We start from the raw sequence: 21,557 nt of genomic DNA on the forward strand, positions 1-21,557 counted from the left end.
AGTTATGATCAAAAGAGTGAATAAGAGTCAGTTTTACCACTTTGTAAAACATCGTTTATAACTCAAATTCAATTCCGAAAAGTGCATAATGATCAATGTGGATGCTATTTTCATTTCTCATGCATAAAATCCTCATAGTCAACATCCACGAACATGATATCTTCGATTAATAAGCTCAATTCATCGACTTTTCATCCTTTCATTGACCGATTCTTCCAAAACCACTTCGAAAGCGTCCAAATATATAGTTATAGAAACTACCTGAAACATTAAGAAAAACACAAACGAAGAGTAATAGAGCAAAAAAGGACAACTTATGCAATTGCGGCCTAAAAAGCGATAAAAGACTCAAAAAAACAACTATAAAACTAGCATAATTGTGCCTATAAACTCTATATAAATGTGATTTATCACACTTCACATGAAAAGGACAAGATATTTGACTTAGAAATACCAAATACTATAGTAGTGAGGAAGAGAAAGCATCCAAACGATCCAGTAGCTTTTCATAAATATAACATACGATTTTAGAAAGCAACATCTTTATATAGGAATTTACGTGCTTATATATCTTTTGCGCTCATTGACCTAATTAGAAACAACAAGGTACAACATATAGCAGTCTAAGGTACATCACAATACATAGTAGTGTCATTAATATATAATACTTAGTACTCAGATACACATGATTTAACAATGCTCAGAAGTTCACAAATAATTGGAAAGTAAACTTGGACAAAATGCTTCTAAGAATTTAGTTTTGCAGTAATATTAGCTCTATGCAGCTCTACTTGTAACCTCTTTGTCCATCCTTGATAATTTTCTTGAATCCTTTCTTGCTTTCTTCCCCTTTTCACTGTAGTCAGTTTGGTTTCCTAACTTCCTAGTATATCTATTTCGACACAATCATAGGTTATTTTCATTAGTCTCAATTTCCTTTAAACACAATTATGGGTTACTCGTTATTTTTTGCCTTCACAAAATAAAGAAAAAAAGCCCATATAATGCAATACATTTTGTATCCAGTGACTAATGTTGTCATGTAATTATACCATAAACCCCATTCAATATAAAGAATTTCAAAGATTATTATTCCATTCTCCATTTAATTTCTAATTAATTGTGGATCTTCCAAATTCATCCATCTAAAGTCACCAAGCTCTACTTCATATGGGGTAATAAGGTAAACAAACATTTTGAGGGGTATAATGGTCCGTACACTATTCATATGAACAATCTCCTACTTTTTATAAGGTAGGGAAAAAAAATCCAACTTTAAGTTAATTCCACAAAAATCTGACCTTTATACCCCATCTTCACAAACAGATCCATTTGACCTGAAACCTGTTAAGCATGTTAAAATGTTTTTTTTTTTCACTCTCCCTACTAGGGATGGCAATGGGTTGGGTCCACTGAGACCCGGACCCGAAATTTTAAAGGTGGCCGGATCCAAATCCAACCCAGACCCACCGGGTCTAAAAAAATGAGACCCAGGTCTCGGGTCTAAAACGAGTCCAAAACGGGTCCAACTATAATTTTTTATAATTTTTCATAATCTTTTATATATATTATAAATTTATAACTATACTACTACTTGATACAATAAAAGATGCATATTAAAAAATTGTTCATATTTTTTATACACAAATGATTTGTTCATTAAAAAGTAAAGACAATGCATGGCAAAAACAAAAAAACTTAAAAACTGCTCCGTAAGATTCTTGGTTGCTTGTTGTTTTGGTGACGTACTTTCTCGAAAATCTATTTTCTCAACCTCTAATTACGTAATATATTACGGAGTAGTAATCCAATATATCTAATTAAGTGGTTTATTTTAATAATAGTATGTCTAATATACATTTTTTTATTTAATAAAAAATAAAAAAATAAAAATTAAAACGAGTCCATGGGTCGGATCTAGGTCCAAATAGTGTAGACCCAGACCCAGACCCGACCTAGATCCACCGAGTCTAAAATTTAAGACCCAAACCCCAAAAATGGGTCGGGTCCAACCGGGTCTGGGTCGGGTCTATGACCCATTGCCATCCCGGCCTATCCCCTACCTCTCCATCCTCCTTCCATGCCCACCATAACCACCACCCCAAAACGCCTTGCCACCTGAACTGCCCTCCCCCCTTTGCTGCCACCCCCCCCCCCCCCCCACCCACCAACCTTAAAACCCCTAACTACAACTGTAATACCCCGTATTTTTATGTATTTTTATAAAGTATTTAAGTATTAATAAAATGTATTGTCAAGGGCTTAATTAAATATTTTAAAGGGTTAAAGTATTTTAAATATAAAGTTTTATAAAAGTAAAATAAGTTTTGGGTCAAACGTTTATTAATTATTGGGCAATGAAAATTATTCCTACATACTCTTATTGGAATAACCCATTCCAAAACCTATAACTTAAGCCCTATCCCATAACTCAAGCCCACATTTTTATAAGCCCAAATTTAACCCTACACTCTCTACTCTATAAATACCTCATGAATCCCCAAAAATTTCCCACACAAAAAGGTTAGTCTTATTTTCTCCCTCCTTTGTTTTATTAATTTGTGTAACTATAATTATTGATTAATGGGTTTTGATTTTATTGTTTGAAATTAATTTAATTAGTATCAAATTGTATTTTGATGATTAAACTTTATAATTTACAGATTTTGTAAATTTTATAACCTAGGGTTTTTAATTATTGAAAATCATGATTTTAGGGTTTTTATGAATAATTGATTTAGGGCTTTTATAGTAATGATGTTTTGAAATTTTGGTGATTATAACTACTGATTAGTTTAACTTAATTCCAGATTTATTTTGAACACGCAAATTCATGTTTTAATAATTAGATTTCCGTTCGTTAATATTAATCCCGTTTTAATCCCGATCAGGTTCTGAACTCATCCGATTTTGATAAAAAAAGTAGTGTCTCTCGTGGCCAAATTCAGCCTCTAAATATGATTTTCGGGCAGTTTTTGATTTTTAACGAAGTTTTTTTTTATGCTTTAAATTTTATCCTTGAGTTTAAAAGGGGTAAGAGATAATTTAATGTTTCTATGGATAATTTAAGTATAAAGATGTATTTTGATGAAGTTTTAAAGGATTTTTGATTAGTTTAAAATGTTGGAATTTTATTTAAAGTAGTATAATTGAGATTTTTAATAAAAGGGTGTGATTATCCATTAAAAGGAGTTTAATTAGGGGTTTTTAAATAATTTTCAGATTATTATAAGTTATTTAAAGTGAGTTTAAGTTGCTGGAAATTGTGTATACAAGGGTAATTAATAAAGTATTAATGTCCTTTTATGTAGAAGACTTGGTTCGAGAATTGTTGTAGAGTACTCGGTTATTTTAAGAGCTTATTTGAGGTACGTACGCGTACTTAGCATATTTTGATGATGTAGAATCATGCTAGGCTTGATTTCAATCAATTACAAGTAGTATCATGCTAAGGTTTATGTATGGAATTGTGAATTAATGGTGTTGGTGATTGAATTGTGAAGCATGAATTATTTGTGATGGTTATGGATTGGAAAAATTATATTTTGGGCATGTTGTGTTTGAACCACATTTATATTTATGGCATGTTAGAAGGCATGATTAATTAAACTACATGTTTAATTATGTTTGGAATATTGAAAAGGAATTTTATTATGGTTCAAATAATTTTTATTGATGCTTTAAGCATGAGGAAGAAGCTATATAAGTGTCTATGTACACAAGGAATAAATTGTATGTTGGTGCCTTTGTGCACTTAAGGTGTTTTTAACATCGAGGGATAGGATTTTTGGCGCATTATGCGTTTAAGGTGTCTTTGACACTGAGGTAGAATTAAAAAGGGTTCAACATTAAATAATATGTGGTCACTAGTTATTCAAGAATTAAATTGGTATGTTTGGTTGATTGAATAATTATTGTTGATTGTTTTATGATGCTTTGAGAGTCATCACCAAGTCCAATAAAAGGTAAATAACGTAAAGTGAAAGAGATTACGCACCAAAACTCTTGGAACGTATATACCTTGAGTATGAACAATGGGGGGAGTTATGGGGTTTTATATTTAACCATAACTTCTAATGGAATACAAGACGCTGTACATTCCTTTTTATTTATTATTATGCGCAGGAATTCCGCCACCTTTGAGTGATTTTGTCACTGGCACGGTTAACTCCCGTGTCAGTTAACCTCAATTTATTTGGGGGAGGTTAGGAGGAGGAAACCCGTTCAATGCGTAATCAACGCTAAATGAATTATTTAGTGACTAGTTAATGTGTCTTGTTGATTGTTGTGTGTGATTGTAAACAGGTGCAATGAGGTAAGTGTGTGTTGATAGGTGAAATCATGTTAGTGTGTAATTACGCTTATGTACTCAGCTTTGCTGATTGTCTGCGTTTGTGTGTTTGGCCATGTCTTTACTTTGGCCCTACGACGACCCATTTTCTAATGGCGAGTAGTGGGGACAAGTAGAGAGGAGGTTTTCAGGTGATGAAGCATATTCATGAATGGGCATGGGTGAAGAGCGAATCATGCTAGTTTCTATAAGTATATGATGTGTTTAACGCTTTAATTATTTATGATATTATTATCATGCATGACTAACGCAAAAGTTTTAAAGTCGGTTTGATTTTAATAAGGGCCTACAATGGTTCCAAGTTGTAGGATGGTTTTATTTTACTTCGTTTGACTTTGGTTTTGACTTTACTTTCGTTGGTTGACTTGTTTTGAATGGTTTTGAAATTAGTCTTCCGCTGTGTGTCTTTGATGGTTGCCTTAGCCGTTTTCACGGTGGCGGTAATATCTTAGATATTCCTATTTAAATTTTTAAACAGGGCAAATTAAAACATGTATTTTGAAAGAAAGGAATTTCTAGGGTGTTACAACAACCCCCCGTTGCCTTGAAACCCGCAACCCACTCCCATGCCGCCCCAAAACACATAGCAACACCCTTCTGCTGCCTTGAAACCTCCAACCCACCTTCCTGCCGCTCGCCCCCGCCCCACACAAAGCCCTAGCATCACCAACTCCTCCTTCCCTTCCTTGATGCCCATACCCAACTAACAATCACCAATTCAGCCCACTTCAACCCACATTAACAAATCACAGCTGTAGCAATCACCTCGCACCTCCACCACCTCACCGTCAACACCAACATTGTTCATCGCCCATAAAATAGTAACCTCACCACCCACCACCAATCCCAGCCCCGCGAACAACCACAACCACGATTTAGATTGTTCAGAATTAATGAAATTGGACGATTTTTTCGATAATGATGATGGTTGAGTGGTGAAGATCGCAAAACAGCCAAGAGAAACAGAGGAAATATCCGATTCTTTTGGAGATGATTATTGTTGTGATTTCGGGGAGGAGGTCTATAGGGTTGTCGGGGAAGGAGAGGTGGGGACGGGGAGGGGAAGGCGGTGGGCTGTTCCGATTGGGACGACGGCGAAGTGTTGGTCATTTAGGCCGTAAAAGGGGGCTGAGGCTTTTTTTTTTTCATTTACGGGGCGTTTGGCACGTGGGAATGGGAATAATGGGTGGGAATTTGTTGTTGTGAATTCATGAAAGGGAATAAAAGTCCATAGTTTGGTAGCTGCTAGGGATATGGTGATATTTACTAAGAAATTACATCAATGCCCCTACTCATATTTTTCCCCTTCCTTTTCACCTTTCTCATTAATGTCAATTTGGTCTTTTCATACCTTTTTCAATTCCCTTCCCCTATTTTCTGCCCCCCTAGGTAATAAGAATGTGGGAATTCATTGGGATTTTATTTCCCATTCCCTTAAAACAAACAAGGGAATTAGTCATGTTGGTACATATATTCCCATTCCCACCTTCTTAATCCCACTTACCAAACATCCCCTTAATTATATTTTTTATATTTTTTTAATTATATAAAAAATAATAGACCTATGAAAAGCTAACACGTGACATATAACTTATAAAAACCGATCACCAGATAATGGATCTTTAGATTAAGATAGGGTATAAAGGTTGGATTTTTGTGGAATAAACTTAAGGTTGAATTTTTTCAGAGAAAAAATTGCAAAGATTGGATTTTTAATTTTCATTTTTCCTAATTAAAAAGAATAATAATAATAATAATAAAAAAAACTCTAATTATCAATATTCCCAAACACGGCATTTATATACTCGTATGAGTCGTATCTAACTGTTGTTATTCGATCTCGCAAGCAATCCAAACAATTCCTTTTCCCCCATTCCTTCAACTTGCGAAATCTGTCCCGAACCCTAATTCTCCCAAACCCAAATCGAAACCCTAGAAATTCCTCCATTAATGGCGAGCGATTCCCATGATTCTCATCGAAAGCACAGCCGTTCTCCCTCCGATGACGATTCGCCGGAGAAATCAAAGCGCCACAAGCACCGCCATCACCGTCACCACCGCCGCCATCGCCACCACCACCGCCATAGCAGCTCGAAGCATGGAGATGCGAAGAAAGATGAAATTGAGGTTGTGAATAGAGAGGAAGTAGTGGAAGAGGTGACGAAACCAGCTCCTCTTGTTGATTATGATGATATGGAGGAAGGTGAGATTGTTGATGATGAAGGTGTTCCTGCTGCTGAAGTCGATTCTTTCGATAAGAAGGTTGGGTCCGATGTCGAATCAGGTGAATTTAAGGCCGGTGATGATTCTTACATGGTGTGTTTCTGATTTCCCCTCTTTTAATTTTTTGCGAAATTGATTGATTTTTTAATTTGATTGTGATAATTAGATTAAGCATATGATTAATACGAAAAGAAATTGAACTCTTTTATTGTTGGATTATTTTATGAGCTGACAAAATTTAGAATTTGTGATATAGATTTTACCATATAGTATGTACATTGGATATGGTTAATGGGGCAATGGGCATCCTAAAGACGGTTACGTAAAAGACAGCATGACTTCTTTTAGGGTGAATCATGAATCCAGAAGACAATGGTTTTCAATGCGGATTTAAGTTGTAAGACTTAGTTACATGTTATTATTGCATAGTTTTTGTAGGATGTTGCATTATTTATTTTGTGTTCGATTTGAATTTTTGAGTAATGTTTGCTAAGCTTTTTTACTGTTCCTTGTGCCACAGAGTGTTGATACTGATTTAGAAAATCCTGAAAGCAATCATAATGTGACGCGGAATGATAAAAGTGGGAAGTCTAAGAAGTATTTGAAGTCTCCTAGAAGTGATCGCAGTGGTAGTGAGGGCAAGGAAGACGGGAGTCACTCTCATCATGACGAATTTCCTGTGTCAGATAGGGTGGCTAATGGTGATCTTACTCGCAGGTCTAGAAAGGGAGAATCTAGGTCACATACAGGACATGAGTCTCCTTTAAAAGAAAGAAGCAAGGAGAAGGACCATATAAGGACCAAAAGCAAACATGCCTTGGAATTAATGGAGGTGGATGAAGATGATCTTAGAGGTAGAAGAGATTCATATTCTCATAAGGTTAGGGATGACCGCCATGAAGCAAGGTATCGCTCCCCTTCTCATGGAAGGTACCATCTAGAGACTAGTGATAGGAGCAGGTCTGAATCTCCTGATCGCAAGAAGGAAAGGGAACGTTCGCAGAGCATTGCGCACGAGAGGTATTCAAAAACAAGGCATCACAATGAAAGAGATGAAAAGCTATATGATAATGGCAAGGTTGGTTATGAGATGGATGGTGAAAAGGATAGTCGTGCAGGTAAAGATTACAGATCTAATGTTGGAGAAAAGGTTAAGGATAAAGGAGGAGAGAGAAGTTCCAGCTATCACAGGTCTAGTTTGCATGAAGGAAAGCATGAAGATGGTGATTCTAAGAACTATGAGACAGAGGAGAAGATGTACCGGGATAAGAAACGAGTGGAGCCAGAGCCAATAAAAGAGAGGAGCGAAAGGGATCGTGATAGGATCCGGAGCAGAGATTATGAACGGGAGAGGGATTTTGTGAGGGACAGAGAGATTCATAGAGAGGTAAAGAATGATATTGATCGGAATAGAGATCGTGGTGGGAGCAGGGACAGGGACCAAGAAAGGGATAGAGAAAGAGAAAGGAGAAGGGAGAAAGATCGTGGAAGGAGTCGGGACAGGGACCTTGGCAGGGAAAGGAGGAGAGATGATAGCACATCCATGTATAAAGATAGAGATGCTGAGAGAGAACGTGATAAGGAAAGGGACAGGTCTCGAAAGTCGGAGATGGATAGGGGAAGAGACAGATATAGTGGCAGCGATAGACATAGAAACAAGGCTAGAGATGACGAGGATGATAGGAGCAGTAGATACCATAAATTTGATGACCGTGATGATGTATACAGTAATCGTGATAGGCGCCGTGGTTATGATGAAGCAGAATATTTCAAGGACCGAAAGATGAAGCATGATCCATATGAAGATAAGGCCACTAAAGATGATTCTCTGAAGGATAATGAAGATGCAATGAATGGGTAATTTTTGTTCATTCAAGAGCCTCTCTTTACTGTTTGAGTTTCCATGTTTCTCATTTGCATTGTATTGAATGCTGATTCATTAGTTTTCCTGTCAGGGATGATGATGACAAGGATACGCTAGAGTTGAAGCCTGCAGAGCCTGAAGAGGATGATATCGACAGAATCAAGGAGGAGAGTAGAAGGCGAAGAGAAGCCATTCTTCAAAAATATAAAGCTAAACAATCGCAGCAGCAGCAGGCTGTGCCTCAAGTCTCTAAAGGTGTATTCTCTGTCTTTTTATTTATTCGGGGAATTTAGTATTTAGTTGTGTTTCTTTTTGTGTGCGGGTTTGCATAGTGTGTTCAAATGTTCTTTAGGTATATAAGATTGTGACTTATGGAATTTGAAGTAGTGTTGCAGTTGCCACGTGCTTGGTAATTGGTACAATTTTTTCCCTCTGAAAGAATATGTGTGCAGCTCCTTCTTGCACATTTAGCCTTGTAGTATCATCTTTTATGGGAGAGCTTCTTGGTGAAAGTAATTCATGGCTCCTGCAAATCAAGAGGAATAAAGAGGAATGAAATGCAGTCTTTTTTTTTTTTTTAATTGCATCCTATTAGGGACTCAAGTTTATTGAAGAGAGAATTCCTTTTTGGAAGGATAAAAGTCGATGGAAGTATGTCTTTGTTGCACCACCATTGTGTCTCTAGAAGGCAGTGTTGTTGCCTTGTCTATTAAGCTGTAGCATATTTTCTTTGTTATACCTGCAATCAGGTAAAATTTGGTGATAGATTGTTTGAAATTGATATTGAAATTACTAGTGGTTGTTTGCACAATGCCTACTACTTTTAAAAGCTTATCCCTGTTCTGTAGGCATCTATTTGTTACTTAACCATTTCAACTAGTCTTTATATTCTTGTTGTTATTCGTTTTCTGCTATTAATCGTCTGGTAATGTTATCTGTCTGAAAGGCCTTAATATTTATCTTCTATAATGTGCAATATCAGATGAGGAACTGACGAAGCAGCCTTCCCTTAAGTTGTCTTCTGCAAGCGCTGGTCAAAAAGAAAATAATGGTGCTAAGGGTGATGCTAACAAGAATTCTGTAGATGATACTTCCTTATACTTGGGGAAATCTGCTCCTGGAAATGACTCAGCTGCTGCTGAAAGGAATACTGTTATGCTGGGGGAGGGTTCTCCTAAGGTATGGATTTTTCCTGTTTTATAATTCAATTTAGTTTCCTGAAGAATTTACCATGTATAATGCCTATGCACGTGTGGCATGTTGTCTTCTCTCACCTACTCCCTTCCAATTGCAGTTGAATACCGCCTGCTGTGACAGTTATTTAACAAAGAACTATTGTGGGGGCTTATGGTTGTGTTTTTGCTAATTTTTGTACAAGATGGTTTGACGGGTCCTATACTTCTATATTGTCAGACCATGTATCAGTTAGACAAAAAGCTAAAAAAGTTACCAAAAATAGGTAAATGTTTGTAGATTTATGTAAAATGATGTAACATTCCTTTGATGTTAAAATAATTTCAAAATTGGAAAAGAAGGGTTAAAGTTATTTAATCGTCTGATAGAAGACCACCAGCTCGTACTTGGATATATTTAACCTTTGAAGCAGTAACTTTTAAAATTATTTAATCGTCTGATACAAGACCACCAGTTCATACTTGGATAGATTGATATATTTAACCTTCGAAGTAGTAATTTTTATGTTTTATAGGGTACAATTATGTGAACCTGCAAGCTTAGTCTTTATTATGATAGCTGATTTTAATCTGGTTTGGTGTGATAGCATATGAAATGGTCTTTGGGTTTCGAGATTAGCAATGCCATTACACTGTATTGATGTGTTTGTAATATTCTATTTGTCAAGGCTAGAATTGTTTGCATTATCATAGCTTTAACGGTTTTGTGATTAAAATATCTGGCACAGTGTTGATGGTATCTACTCATTTTAATGTATTATTGTGCCATTTCTTCTGTTGTTTTTTAAGCTTATGGATGATATTTTTTGCAGAGTGAAAGGTCAAATGATATGTTCTGTGATGATATATTTGGAGATTCTCCTGCTGGAGTTCGTAAAATGGTACGTGTGCTTATTTAAAATTATTTTCAACTCTGTATTTCATTTTAGTTGTCACTTTAAAGTTTGGCAAGTTTTGCTTCGGGGGATAAATTCTATATATTGTGATGTTGGCAACATGCCAACAAATAGTTTAATATCATCAACCTTGAAGGTGTTATTGTAAAACAAATTAGATTTGGTTGGCAGCTTTGTTATCTGTGGAAGATGAGAGAGTTATATTCATATCATACACCAAGAACGTTCTTATATTTTTTTACCTCAATGTATTTTTCTTCCTGCCTTTTTTAAGTTTTTTTAGAATGATTGTAGATATACTAGGGGTGTTATATTCTGATTCTTTTTGTATTGGGGTAGATTTGGTCCACTGGGAATTTAGACCGTATAAAATTTATATGTTGAGTTGGTTAACATGTTGTAACTTACTGAAATATTTATGTACTTCATATACAATGTCTCATGATTTTTCATTGACTTGACAGGGTAAGGGAGATGGTCTGCCTCTTGAAAGGAGTGGTCTTAATGATAATTGGGATGATCCAGAGGGATATTACAGTAAGTCTGTTTCTTTCTGATTTTGGCATTTACTTGTTTAACTGCTTTGCATTGACTTTTATGTATGATTATTCTCGTAATTTACATTGGGGTTGTAGGAGGGATGTCTATTAATAAAGGATATGCATTTACTTGTTTTCTTTTAATAAAATTCTGTAGGTGAAATGTTTTTACTTTCCCTTTTCCTTATATTGTATTTTATTCTTTAATTTCTTTATGCTCCATTGTTCACTTATTAACCACCTAAAAAGGATGTGCATAGGAAGACTTCTGTTGCATATTGAAATCAAGATTCTCCCATGCTTTATATCTATAATCATCTTGAATGGGATGCTGTGGTAGCTAATCACTATTATTTGGGGTTATTGTACCTAATTACTGCTTTATGCGGCTAGATAATCTTGTTATGTGCATCTTTTGGTATCTGGAATTCATTTGTAGATGTTAAGATCTGTAGTCTATGTATCAGAGATCTTAAGTGGTGGCGTGGGTTTGTAAAAGCATCTATTTTGCCTTGAGCCCTTAACATGGAGTTTAACTTGGTTGATGGTCTAAAAATTTTGGTTTTGTTGACAAGCTGTGTGATAAAATACTCCTGTTGTGTTGCAATATTAAGAAAACTCCATCAAGTTTGTCATATTCTGACATTTTTTGGTGGGTGACGTTTCTGAGGTTTAAATCGAGGATTCTGATATATATTTTTTAAAAGAATTTCTGCTGACTGAACAGGGGATTGCTGTCTTGTAGTTGTCACTTGTCATCTATTGACTTTTTGGGAGATGTAGGCTGCCAGCTTCTTAATAATCAAGTCTTATTACAGTTAGTGCCTTTTATGCTTCTACCCTGGCTAGGGCATGTCAATGCTTCACTTTTCTTCCTGTTAGGTTTCTGCTCTTTTTAATTGGTTCTCTATTTGCTTCTTAAAGGTTTTCGATTTGGTGAAGTACTTGATAGTCGCTATGAAATCACGGCAGCACATGGTAAAGGTGTATTTTCCACTGTTGTTCGTGCAAAGGATCTTAAAGCTGGAAGTGGGGATCCAGAGGAAGTGGCTATCAAAATAATTCGAAATAATGAAACTATGTTAGTACCTCCCCTTGTTGCAACCTTTTTATTATTGAGAATTTGTGTTATTGTGATTTTGGCTAAAGTCCTAATCTAATTACTGCTGTTCAATTCTTATGAAGGTTAAAAGCAGGGACAGAAGAGCTAGTGATTTTGAAGAAGCTAGTTGGTGCAGATCCCGATGATCGCCGACATTGTGTTCGTTATCTTTCAAATTTCAAGTACCGTAATCATCTCTGTATAGTTTTTGAATCTCTTCATATGAATCTGCGTGAGGTTCTAAAGAAGTTTGGTCGTAATATTGGCCTTAAGCTTACTGCTGTGAGGACCTATGCGAAGCAATTGTTTATTGCGTTGAAGCATCTTAGAAATTGCGGAGTTCTACATTGTGACATTAAACCAGATAATATGCTGGTAAGTTTTTGAAATTTATTGATTCACATTATTTATAAACAAGTCCAATTGTTTCTTATTTATCTAAATCTTCTGTCAATTAGGTCAATGAATCTAAAAATGTGCTGAAGCTTTGTGACTTTGGAAATGCAATGTTCGCTGGTAAAAATGAAATCACGCCGTACCTTGTGAGCCGTTTTTACCGTGCACCTGAGATTAGTAAGTTCTTTAATTTTAATTTGTGTTGCAAGACATTGTTGATGAAAACTGTTATAATGTATTTACTACATGTCATCACTTACATATCAATGTTTTGGCTCATTGTTTAATGCTTGTAATTTTTCTTGGTGCAGTTCTCGGCTTGACCTATGACCACCCCATGGACATTTGGTCAGTTGGTTGCTGTTTATATGAGTTGTATACTGGAAAGGTTCTCTTTCCAGGCCCCTCAAACAATGATATGCTTCGTCTTCACATGGAATTGAAGGGTCCTTTCCCAAAGAAGATGCTTCGCAAGGTACTCACCATGGATGCCATTTTAGCATAACTAAGTAGTATTATTTATTTATTTATTTTTATGATTAGATTCTAAGATGCAGTTTCCCTCTTACAAGAGGTGGGAAACTAATTCTTGTTAAGATATATGTAGGACACTGACTTTTGAGAATAGTTATGTATTTATCTAACTATTCTTATATGTCTTGTCTTTATGTATTCTGCTTTTTCAGGGAGCTTTCATTGAGCAACATTTTGACCAGGATTTAAATTTTCTTGCGTTAGAAGAAGATCCTGTCACTAAGAAGGTAAGGCAGTAAGATTAATGATTATAGTGTATCTCAAATGAACAAAGCTGCAGGCATTGTTTTTTTAACTTAGAGCTATATGTTTGTTTTTGTGCAGACTCTTAGGAAGGTGATCGTTAATATTAAGCCAAAAGATGTTGGTAACATCATTAGGGGTTCTTCTGGTGAAGATCCAAAAATGTTAGCCAACTTCAAGGATCTGCTGGAAAAAATATTTGTCCTAGATCCAGATAAAAGGCTAACTGTTTCACAAGCTTTGAATCACCCATTTATTACGGGCAAGTGAATTCAGATGCTGATTTTCTGACTCCACAAATGCTGTAGCTCTAGATTTTTGTATATTACGGTCTTAGTTTATATCACACTCTAATCATTGGGAATTTACTGTCTATCTTTTCTGCACTACTGTGGGCCTGATTGGGGGAGATTGATTCTGGCGTCATTCAAGTTGGACTCAGAAGGCTGATATCTGTTGGGAGGTCACTTACTGGCAGTTCTCAATGGAATGTGTTCTGTTTCTATTGTAAGACAACTCGCCAAAGGCGTTTTTTCTTTTATTGTAATCATTTTTGATAATTTATTGTGCAATAGTACATTACATTTATCACATTTCTCTCTAAACATTTGCCTTGTGAGTTTAGTATATCTTCTCGTACTTTATTTTGGTCTGTTGCTTATAAGCACACTGGATGAATGTTGCTCAAACATGGAGCTTAAATGCTCACGATAGTTATCCATTGGAAGCCGATGTACTCTCTGCGTTTAACTTTGGTTTCTTGAATGAAAGTATACGATGCTTACATCGGTGTTGCTCTTCTTACAATCTTTACTACTTATCTTTCTGAATATTTCTGATTATATTCATCTCTTATCTAGTTTTTGTAGTTGAATATTTCTATTTTCTTTCTGCCTGGAGAGTCTAATCTTGTTTTTGATTCAGGGATTTTCCAGTTCTTGGGGGAACCCTCCAATCTTTATATGCCTAGAAGGAACCATGGAGAAGGTACCTTTGTTGTTTACTGGGATCATTACTTTGATACCCTTGTTAGTTTGACTCATGAGCTAGTCATGGATTGCCCTTGTTAATAAACTTGAAGATTGAATTTATTTGTTACATGAAAATTATTTCGTGACAGTTTTGTGTTTTGCTTAAGTGGCCTAACACCCCAAAATAGCTCATCTGATTTCTCTATTGTAAAGTTTCATTGTGCATTTTATTTTCTTGGCTTTGTTATTTTCGTCGAGATTATGATTCCTTTTTCATTCTTTTTTCCCTCTTCATGTCTGTATTGTTCTAATGAATGTACTACATCTGCTTTATGGCTGGTCATTATGGAGGCTTTGGCTTTGGAGATGTCTGGTGCTGCTGCTTGGAAATTTTTGCAGTGAGTTCTTGTCATAGTTTATAAGCTTTTTTTCAGGATCATGCTGAATCTTCTAGGCATTAAATGACCTCCTTTTTTCTTCTTCTTTTTTTTTTTTTTTTTTTTTTTTTTTTTTTTTTTTTTGTGATAGGGAAATGATCCTTGCTCCTGCAACACTCTTTGTAAGTTTCCTCATTATTGTTGGTATCCTTTCTCTATCTTCTTGTTTTATTGGTTCTTATTAGGCTGTGTGCTGTAAGTCTCTTGGTTAATTGCAAAATGTTCCTTCCTTTCCCTATATTCTTTGCTGATCATATCACATGTTACAATAGTCTAATGGGTTCAAATGTAGTGATAAACCTAATAGTTGATGCAAGTAGTCTTTGTAACCACTGATATTCACAGTTCTTCCTGTTAATAATTTTCTGCTTAGGTAGAGAATGTTGCAACTTCTGGTGTTAAATATTTCTGCTTATGTAGAGAATGTTGCGACTTTCATATTCTGGAAGATGAGATTGCTTATATTTTTGCATTTTGAGCGACGGGAAAAATTGCAGTGAGCACTTTGGTTCAAAATTATATTGTTTGGGTTGTCACTTTTGAAGCTAGGTTTTTATTGTTTTACCAAGATTGGCCATAGAGATTGTGGTATAATTACTCCTAGTCGATGTAGTTGTGTAATAATAAGTTCTTTTTAGTCATTCGAATTTAGTGCAGTGTACAAACAACTCCTTCCTTGGTGGTGGCTCATCTCTGCCTAGGTAAGGGATTTAAAGGAAGAGAGGAAACATTATCATAAAAATACATGTCTTGATTTTTTTTTTTGAATAAAAAAACCCTATAAAGATTAATTGCTCTTAGCTTGTCATTGCTTTATAATTTTATACTTCCTCCGTTTCTATTTAGTTGACACGTTTGATTTGGGCACATATATTAAGGAGAGGAGAGAGAGTGAGAGAGAATGAAAAAGCAAGTGGGGTAACTTGTAAATGCAAGGTAAAAAATTTACCCCAAAAGGAAACATGTCAACTAAAAAAAAAACTTCCTAAAAAGGAATACATGTCAACTAAAAAGAAAGTATGATTTTCTGACAGCATTTAGTCATATTATATCAAATAATCATTAGTAGACTAGTAATGTAGCAATTGAAACAATAAATTTTTAATCTTTTGTTAGAGGTGAAATTAATTTCAAGCTTTGGTATGAATGTTTTTCATATGGATGAATTACATGAACATAAACTTGATTTTCTTTATTTTGATGGTTTGTAGCTGTAAGTTCTACTCCCTCTGTTTCGTAATAATCGCAACACTTTCCTTTTATGTCCGTTTCATAACATTTGCAACACTTATCTTATTTGGTAAGGACCCACCATTATTTTATTATTTTTCTCTCTTCCTAATTACACTTTCTCCAATATATTATTATTTCTCTCCTTTGTTAAACCCACTTATATATATATATATATATATATATATATATATATATATATATTTTTTTTTTTCTTCTCTCTCTCTTATTAACTATACTTCGTATTATAAAAAATTCTCTTTTGGTCCCTACCCTATAATTTTCCTAAAACTTTGTGCATACCCTACTATTGCGATTATTACGAAATGTAGGGAGTAATAATTTTGAAGTATGTCTATGCACCTAAGGGCTAGGTGTAGAAGCAATCAATTTGTCGTGCCAATTGGTAAAGAAGGGAATGCTAAACTTTACCTCGGCACCGAACTTTTTTATTTGCGCTTCATGATAGGTTAGAGAAATTAGAATTTTGGAAGTGAGAATGAACTCAATTACCGAGAAAGATAATAGAATGAAGAAAGGAAGCTTACTCGCCGGATATAGCTGGAGCTCTTGATCATGGTGGTTAAAGGTCATGGTTTGGAGTAGATAGGTAGCTGAAGTTTATATCATAATTTTTTTTTATTAATGTATATCGTATGGTTTTTTTTGGAGTGAAATATTAGAGTATAGCTAATTAGTTAACCAATGTCAAAGAGGCAATGGAGTTTACATATAGCAGGAGCTCTTGATCATGGTGATTAAAGGTCTCGATTTGGAGTAGATAGGTAGCTGAAGTTTAGATCCTAATTTTTTTTTTATTAATGTATGTCGTATGGTTTTTTGTAGAGTGAAACACTAGAGTATAGCTAATTAGTTAACCAATCGCAAAGAGGCAATGAGGTTTACATATAGCCCTATTTACAATAGCCTGAATGTTTTATGAGTGAGGAGGGTTAAAAAAAAAAAAAAAAGCAATCTGCTTATCCTAAAAAATGGGTTGGGGTCCATGGATCTGACCAGGTTTTGGACCCATTGGCATCCTTAGGTATAACCGTATAATCACTTTGTGTATGGTATTTAGAGGTGTCAAACAGATCGGGTCGGGCTCGTGTTCGGGTCAGCTGACCCCAACCCTAACCCGATCCATTTAAGCTTTCGAGTTGAAAAACTGAACCCGAACCTAATATTTTCGGGTTCGGGTTAACCCGAAAATGACCTGATTTGACCCAAAACTTTGTTTTGAGGATAAACCAGGTTGCTAAATTCGGATTGGGTCAACCCGGCCAACCTGATTTTGTTCATTCAATTGCATTTTAAATTTTTAGGCAAAACTACAAGTCAATCTCAAACAAAATAGTCTAATAAATTTACTTTATGGATTACAATCAAGTCTAATTAACGAATTACAAATTGGATTCAAAAGCTACGCTGATTTTTAAATACAATCTTTAATACTCTTTGTTTTGCCCATCCTTTCATAGTGGAATTAATCTATTCCTTTTTGAATGAAATGGATTTGAGTGGCCGCTATTTGCTGCAATTACATAATAACACAACAACACAACAATTAATTAAAACCAAAACACAAGTAATTTGCTCACAAACATGCAGATAAATTAACAGGTAGAATTTATCAAACAAGTAAACGACTTCTCACAAAAAGAACATTATCAGCGAATAAAACCATGCATTAACAAAAATTAACAGAAATAAGCATTATAAATTCATATGATACTAGAAATTAACTTTAAAAATTCATACAAACACATTTACAACAAAAATTTACAACAAAAACTAACAACAAAAATCAGCAAAAACATGGCAAAACCCATATAACAATACAACATAACTTAACAGCAAAAATTAGCAGGAAAAAACCTAAAACTACCCCAGCCACCCCAGCCCCACCAACCGCGCCACCACCGTCGTCCCCAAACCCACCCCCCGCCGGCGTCTGGCGTCCTTGAGAATCGCCCGGCGACCCCACCCCCACCACCCTTTTCACCACCTACGCACCCCACCCCTTCCCTTACCCCATTTTCGTTTCCCGACCCACAACCCCGAAACCACCCTAAACGGGTTTTAGGGTTTTGTTTGGGGTGGTAGGGAATCGATTAAGGGAGGGGGAAAGGAGAGGGAGGGCGTTTCCCGGGGAGGAGGAAGGGGAGGAGGGGCGTTTTCCGAGGGAGGGGGCATTTAGGGTGGTTTTGTGGTGGTGGGTCGGGAAACGAAAATAGGGAAGGGGTGGGGTGCATAGGTGGAGGAAAGGGGGGTGGGGGTGGGGGTGGGGTCGCCGGTGCCGGGTGCCGGGCGATTTTCTGGGACGCTGGACGCTGGCAGTGGGTGGGTTGGGGGACGATGCTGGTGGCGCGGTGGTGGGGCTGGGGGTAGTTTTAGGTTTTTTAAATTTATTTTTTGTTTTTTAATTTTTTATTATTTTTTGGCCAATAATAAAGCGACACGTTATATGGCCTTACTTAACAGATTTGTAAACAGAATCAGTTACGTGGTGGTAATACCCAATTTTTTGAAATTTGGGTGGTGTTAAAATCAATTTTTTTTAGGAGGTGTTTAAAACCATTTTCGGGTTTTTAGCAGGTATTAAAATCTAAAATAACCTTTTAATTTCATCCAAAACTTTTGTGTACACCTGGTAAGTAACATTTAGCCAATTTGGTGTAACTTTAATATTCTTTGGTGTAATTTCAAACCTGATGTGATTTTAATGTAAAAAGGCAATGGAATAAGCTTTAAAAGGATAATGTAGCTATGTTTTACCCATTGAGATTCGATTTTCACTCATTTTGAAAAGAGTAAGTCAATCATAAAGCGTAAATAACTTCTTTATCGGGGGTACTTTTATATATTTTGGGGTAACTTTTGATCATTTTAGATTTTTTAGGGCAACTTTACAACTGACGTACAATATCACTCTATTTTTGTACAAGTTTGTGTAACTTTATTCCTCAAGTCGTGTACATTAAATTCATTTTAGATGCTTGTAAATGAGACAACTTTTCAATCAGAAGAATTGGATCCTGCTTCAATCTTAAAAGTTTGCGCTGAGTTTTACTGTCGGTTATGTTTGTCTGGGCCAAAGTTCATTGTTCTCCATCTCTTAGGAGAAATTTGGTTCTGTTTAGATAAATTCTTTGTCATATTTCAGCTAAAGCATGGTTATAGTGTGCATCTTTATCTTCTGTAGGCCGGGGCCTTCTAGGCTTTGGATTTCTTCTTTTTTTTGTTGTACTACGTGTATGATACTTCTGCAGGGTCTAGGAGAAGCCGAGAAGCACTGCTGTGGCAAATACCCTGAATATCTTGTGATTGTTGTTTTTTTTGTTAGTAACTTTGTGGGTTCTTTGCTTGGTTTAGATTGTGGATTGAAATTTTGCTTAAGATATATTTTTGCCCCATGTTTTGGTATGCTTTGAGTTTTGCCAAGGAGGATAATGATATAATTTAGTCAGACGTGTGTTATGTTTGAGCTGGTGACCCACTATCTTCCTGCTAATTTTCATTCTGAACTTAGATACCATAGTTCATTAGTTTTGGACTGTTGATATTTTTTAACCATTGAAGGCAAAAGAGATTTTTAATTTCAAAATCTTGGGTGTGTGTGTTTGTCTGTTGTCTATGTGTGCATTCCATGAAATTGGATAACTTGATTATTTTGATCTGTAAAAATAGAACCAAGTGTTCAGAATGTTACAGCATTCTAGTAGACTGGAATTCTAGTAGACTATTGGTAAAAAGAAAACCAAGTTGGCAGCATGTTAGTCAAGGTAACATATCTTTATCTGACCTAAGCTTGTAGATTCTTCTTTTGAATATGTATTGTGCTGTAGAAGTGGTTGGCATAGAACAGCTGCTACTATGAAATCTTTTGTTTTTAGTGTACAAGCTCTAATATGGAATATTGACTTGTGCATATGGTGTTGTGAAGGCACTACCATACGAAATAGAGTAGAACAAGGAAAATAACTGAAGCTCTGGAACTATATGTTTAGAATTGGTTGTAGTAAAAATGTTTTCAGTGATGCATGTTGACTGAGTTGGTGGGGGTCCTGTGTTCAGTTCTAATTTTCATACTGTTAGAGGAATATTGCTAAGGGCTTTGGGCCTTTATTTATTTATTTATTAGATAAGTAATTTTCTATTAAAGTTTAATCCATTTAAGTATATAAGTAATTTCAGTCAATGAAATACAGCTGTTATTAGTAAATAATTAGTTTAATTAAGTGAAAAGTTATAATCAGCAATTTTAGCAACTTGAACTATCAATGAAGGATGTATTAGTTATTTGTGGTGTAAAAGGAGAAACTGGATTTCCTTATAGAGGAATATAAAAGGTAGTAGTTTCACATTTTATATCCGTGGAATTATCCATCATAATCTTTTTTCTTTTTTTCTTTCTTTTTTTTTTCTTTTTCTTTTTTTGAAACAACATTATATTCTATTTATTTATTCTTCGTATATTTATTTTTATTTATTCAATTTTTATCATGTAGCTGACCCCATTTATGGGATAAAAGGCTTTGATTAATTGATTTGATTTTATCATTTTTTTTTCATTGTTTTTTTTGTAAATATTTCTTATTATTAAATTGTCACTCAATTAAGCACAGGTCATTCCAGAGATAAGAAAACTCTTCTTTAGAGTAGTGTTTTAGAGTAATGGTCGTATATATTTAAATTTTCTACTTATATTGAAAATTTCTACCTTTGCCAATCTTCAATGGCCTGCAATCATGCTTGGCTGAACACTAAATGCTTGTGAGAGTTTAAGCAAGTGGTAATATCTTTTGCACTTGACGCATTTTTGCTCTTTGCCCGTAAAGGCGGCGTCTTCTGATTGTGCCATTTGTTCGGGCCATTTGTTCATTTTTTATTATAACTTGAAGGTTTTGGTATATTTTATAAGTACTGATTGTAACATACAAACATATGGATTCCTGGAGTGATTGTTATAGAAAATAATGAAAGTTACATTCTTTTGAGTTCTTAATCCTGAACTCTGACTTTGTTAGAGTTTTAAGTCCCAATTATAGTTTCAAGTTTATGTTCTACAAGATTTGAGTCGAGGGCTCTATGCATAACTTTGGACTTGACTTCTATTTGCAATCTGATCTATTTTATAAAATTAGACATTCACTCAATTAAGCACAGGACTTGACTTGACTTGTATTTGCAATCTGATCTACTTAAAGGAACTAGCTCCATCATTCCCTCGAATTTTGTCGTCAGGGGAATTCAGCGAGATATACATATAGGAGATTAAGTTATCTTTATGATGGAGCTAGTTCCTTTAAGTAGGAGGAAGAATAATTAAATTTAAATTATAAATCATCAAATTTGAAATTTAGACCGCAAAAAAATTAGTTGGAGGCCCCAATAAGATCTTGTTGATGGAAGCTAAGATGTAGCTGGGTGAATTACTTATTACAAGGTTAATGGGATTTGAACACCTAATCACTTGTAAAAAAGTTGGCTATTTAACTATCTTAGTCTATGATCAAACATCTGTTTTTATTTTTTTTTTTTTGACATTGGAAATGATCAAACATCTTATAAGTAA

General features: G+C 35.2%; 1 protein-coding gene across 3 annotated transcripts; it reads left to right on the top strand.

Moving 5' to 3' along the window:
- Window positions 1-6,106: 6,106 nt before the first annotated feature.
- Window positions 6,107-20,469, top strand: LOC145558083 (uncharacterized). 3 transcript variants are annotated; one of them, XR_014092357.1, is made up of 16 exons: window positions 6,107-6,667; window positions 7,095-8,431; window positions 8,530-8,693; window positions 9,421-9,617; window positions 10,444-10,512; window positions 10,992-11,064; window positions 11,991-12,147; window positions 12,252-12,543; window positions 12,627-12,741; window positions 12,876-13,039; window positions 13,251-13,325; window positions 13,423-13,848; window positions 14,266-14,328; window positions 14,664-14,710; window positions 14,841-14,871; window positions 19,252-20,469. XR_014092357.1 is itself a non-coding variant. In XM_081619235.1 (12 exons), exons 1-12 carry the CDS (start codon window positions 6,302-6,304, stop codon window positions 13,609-13,611), a joined length of 3,198 nt encoding a protein of 1,065 aa, XP_081475361.1. In that variant the 5' UTR covers window positions 6,107-6,301; the 3' UTR covers window positions 13,612-13,968. The 3 variants fall into 3 exon arrangements, 1 of the variants encoding a protein (XP_081475361.1); XR_014092356.1 differs by lacking the exons at window positions 14,664-14,710; window positions 14,841-14,871; window positions 19,252-20,469 and having other exon boundaries at window positions 14,266-14,443; XM_081619235.1 differs by lacking the exons at window positions 14,266-14,328; window positions 14,664-14,710; window positions 14,841-14,871; window positions 19,252-20,469 and having other exon boundaries at window positions 13,423-13,968.
- The last annotated feature ends 1,088 nt before the right edge of the window (window positions 20,470-21,557 follow it).

The sequence above is a fragment of the Chenopodium album genome, chromosome 1 (genome assembly GCF_948465745.1).
Source record: "Chenopodium album chromosome 1, dcCheAlbu1.1, whole genome shotgun sequence".
Taxonomy (NCBI): Eukaryota; Viridiplantae; Streptophyta; class Magnoliopsida; order Caryophyllales; family Amaranthaceae; genus Chenopodium; species Chenopodium album.

Coding starts and splice junctions, on each gene's coding strand:
- LOC145558083 (XM_081619235.1), top strand. CDS start 6,302: ATGGCGAGCGATTCCCATGATTCTCATCGAAAGCACAGCCGTTCTCCC. Junction 8,694..9,420: donor TGTGCCTCAAGTCTCTAAAG/GTGTATTCTCTG, acceptor GTGCAATATCAG/ATGAGGAACTGACGAAGCAG. Junction 11,065..11,990: donor TGATCCAGAGGGATATTACA/GTAAGTCTGTTT, acceptor TGCTTCTTAAAG/GTTTTCGATTTGGTGAAGTA.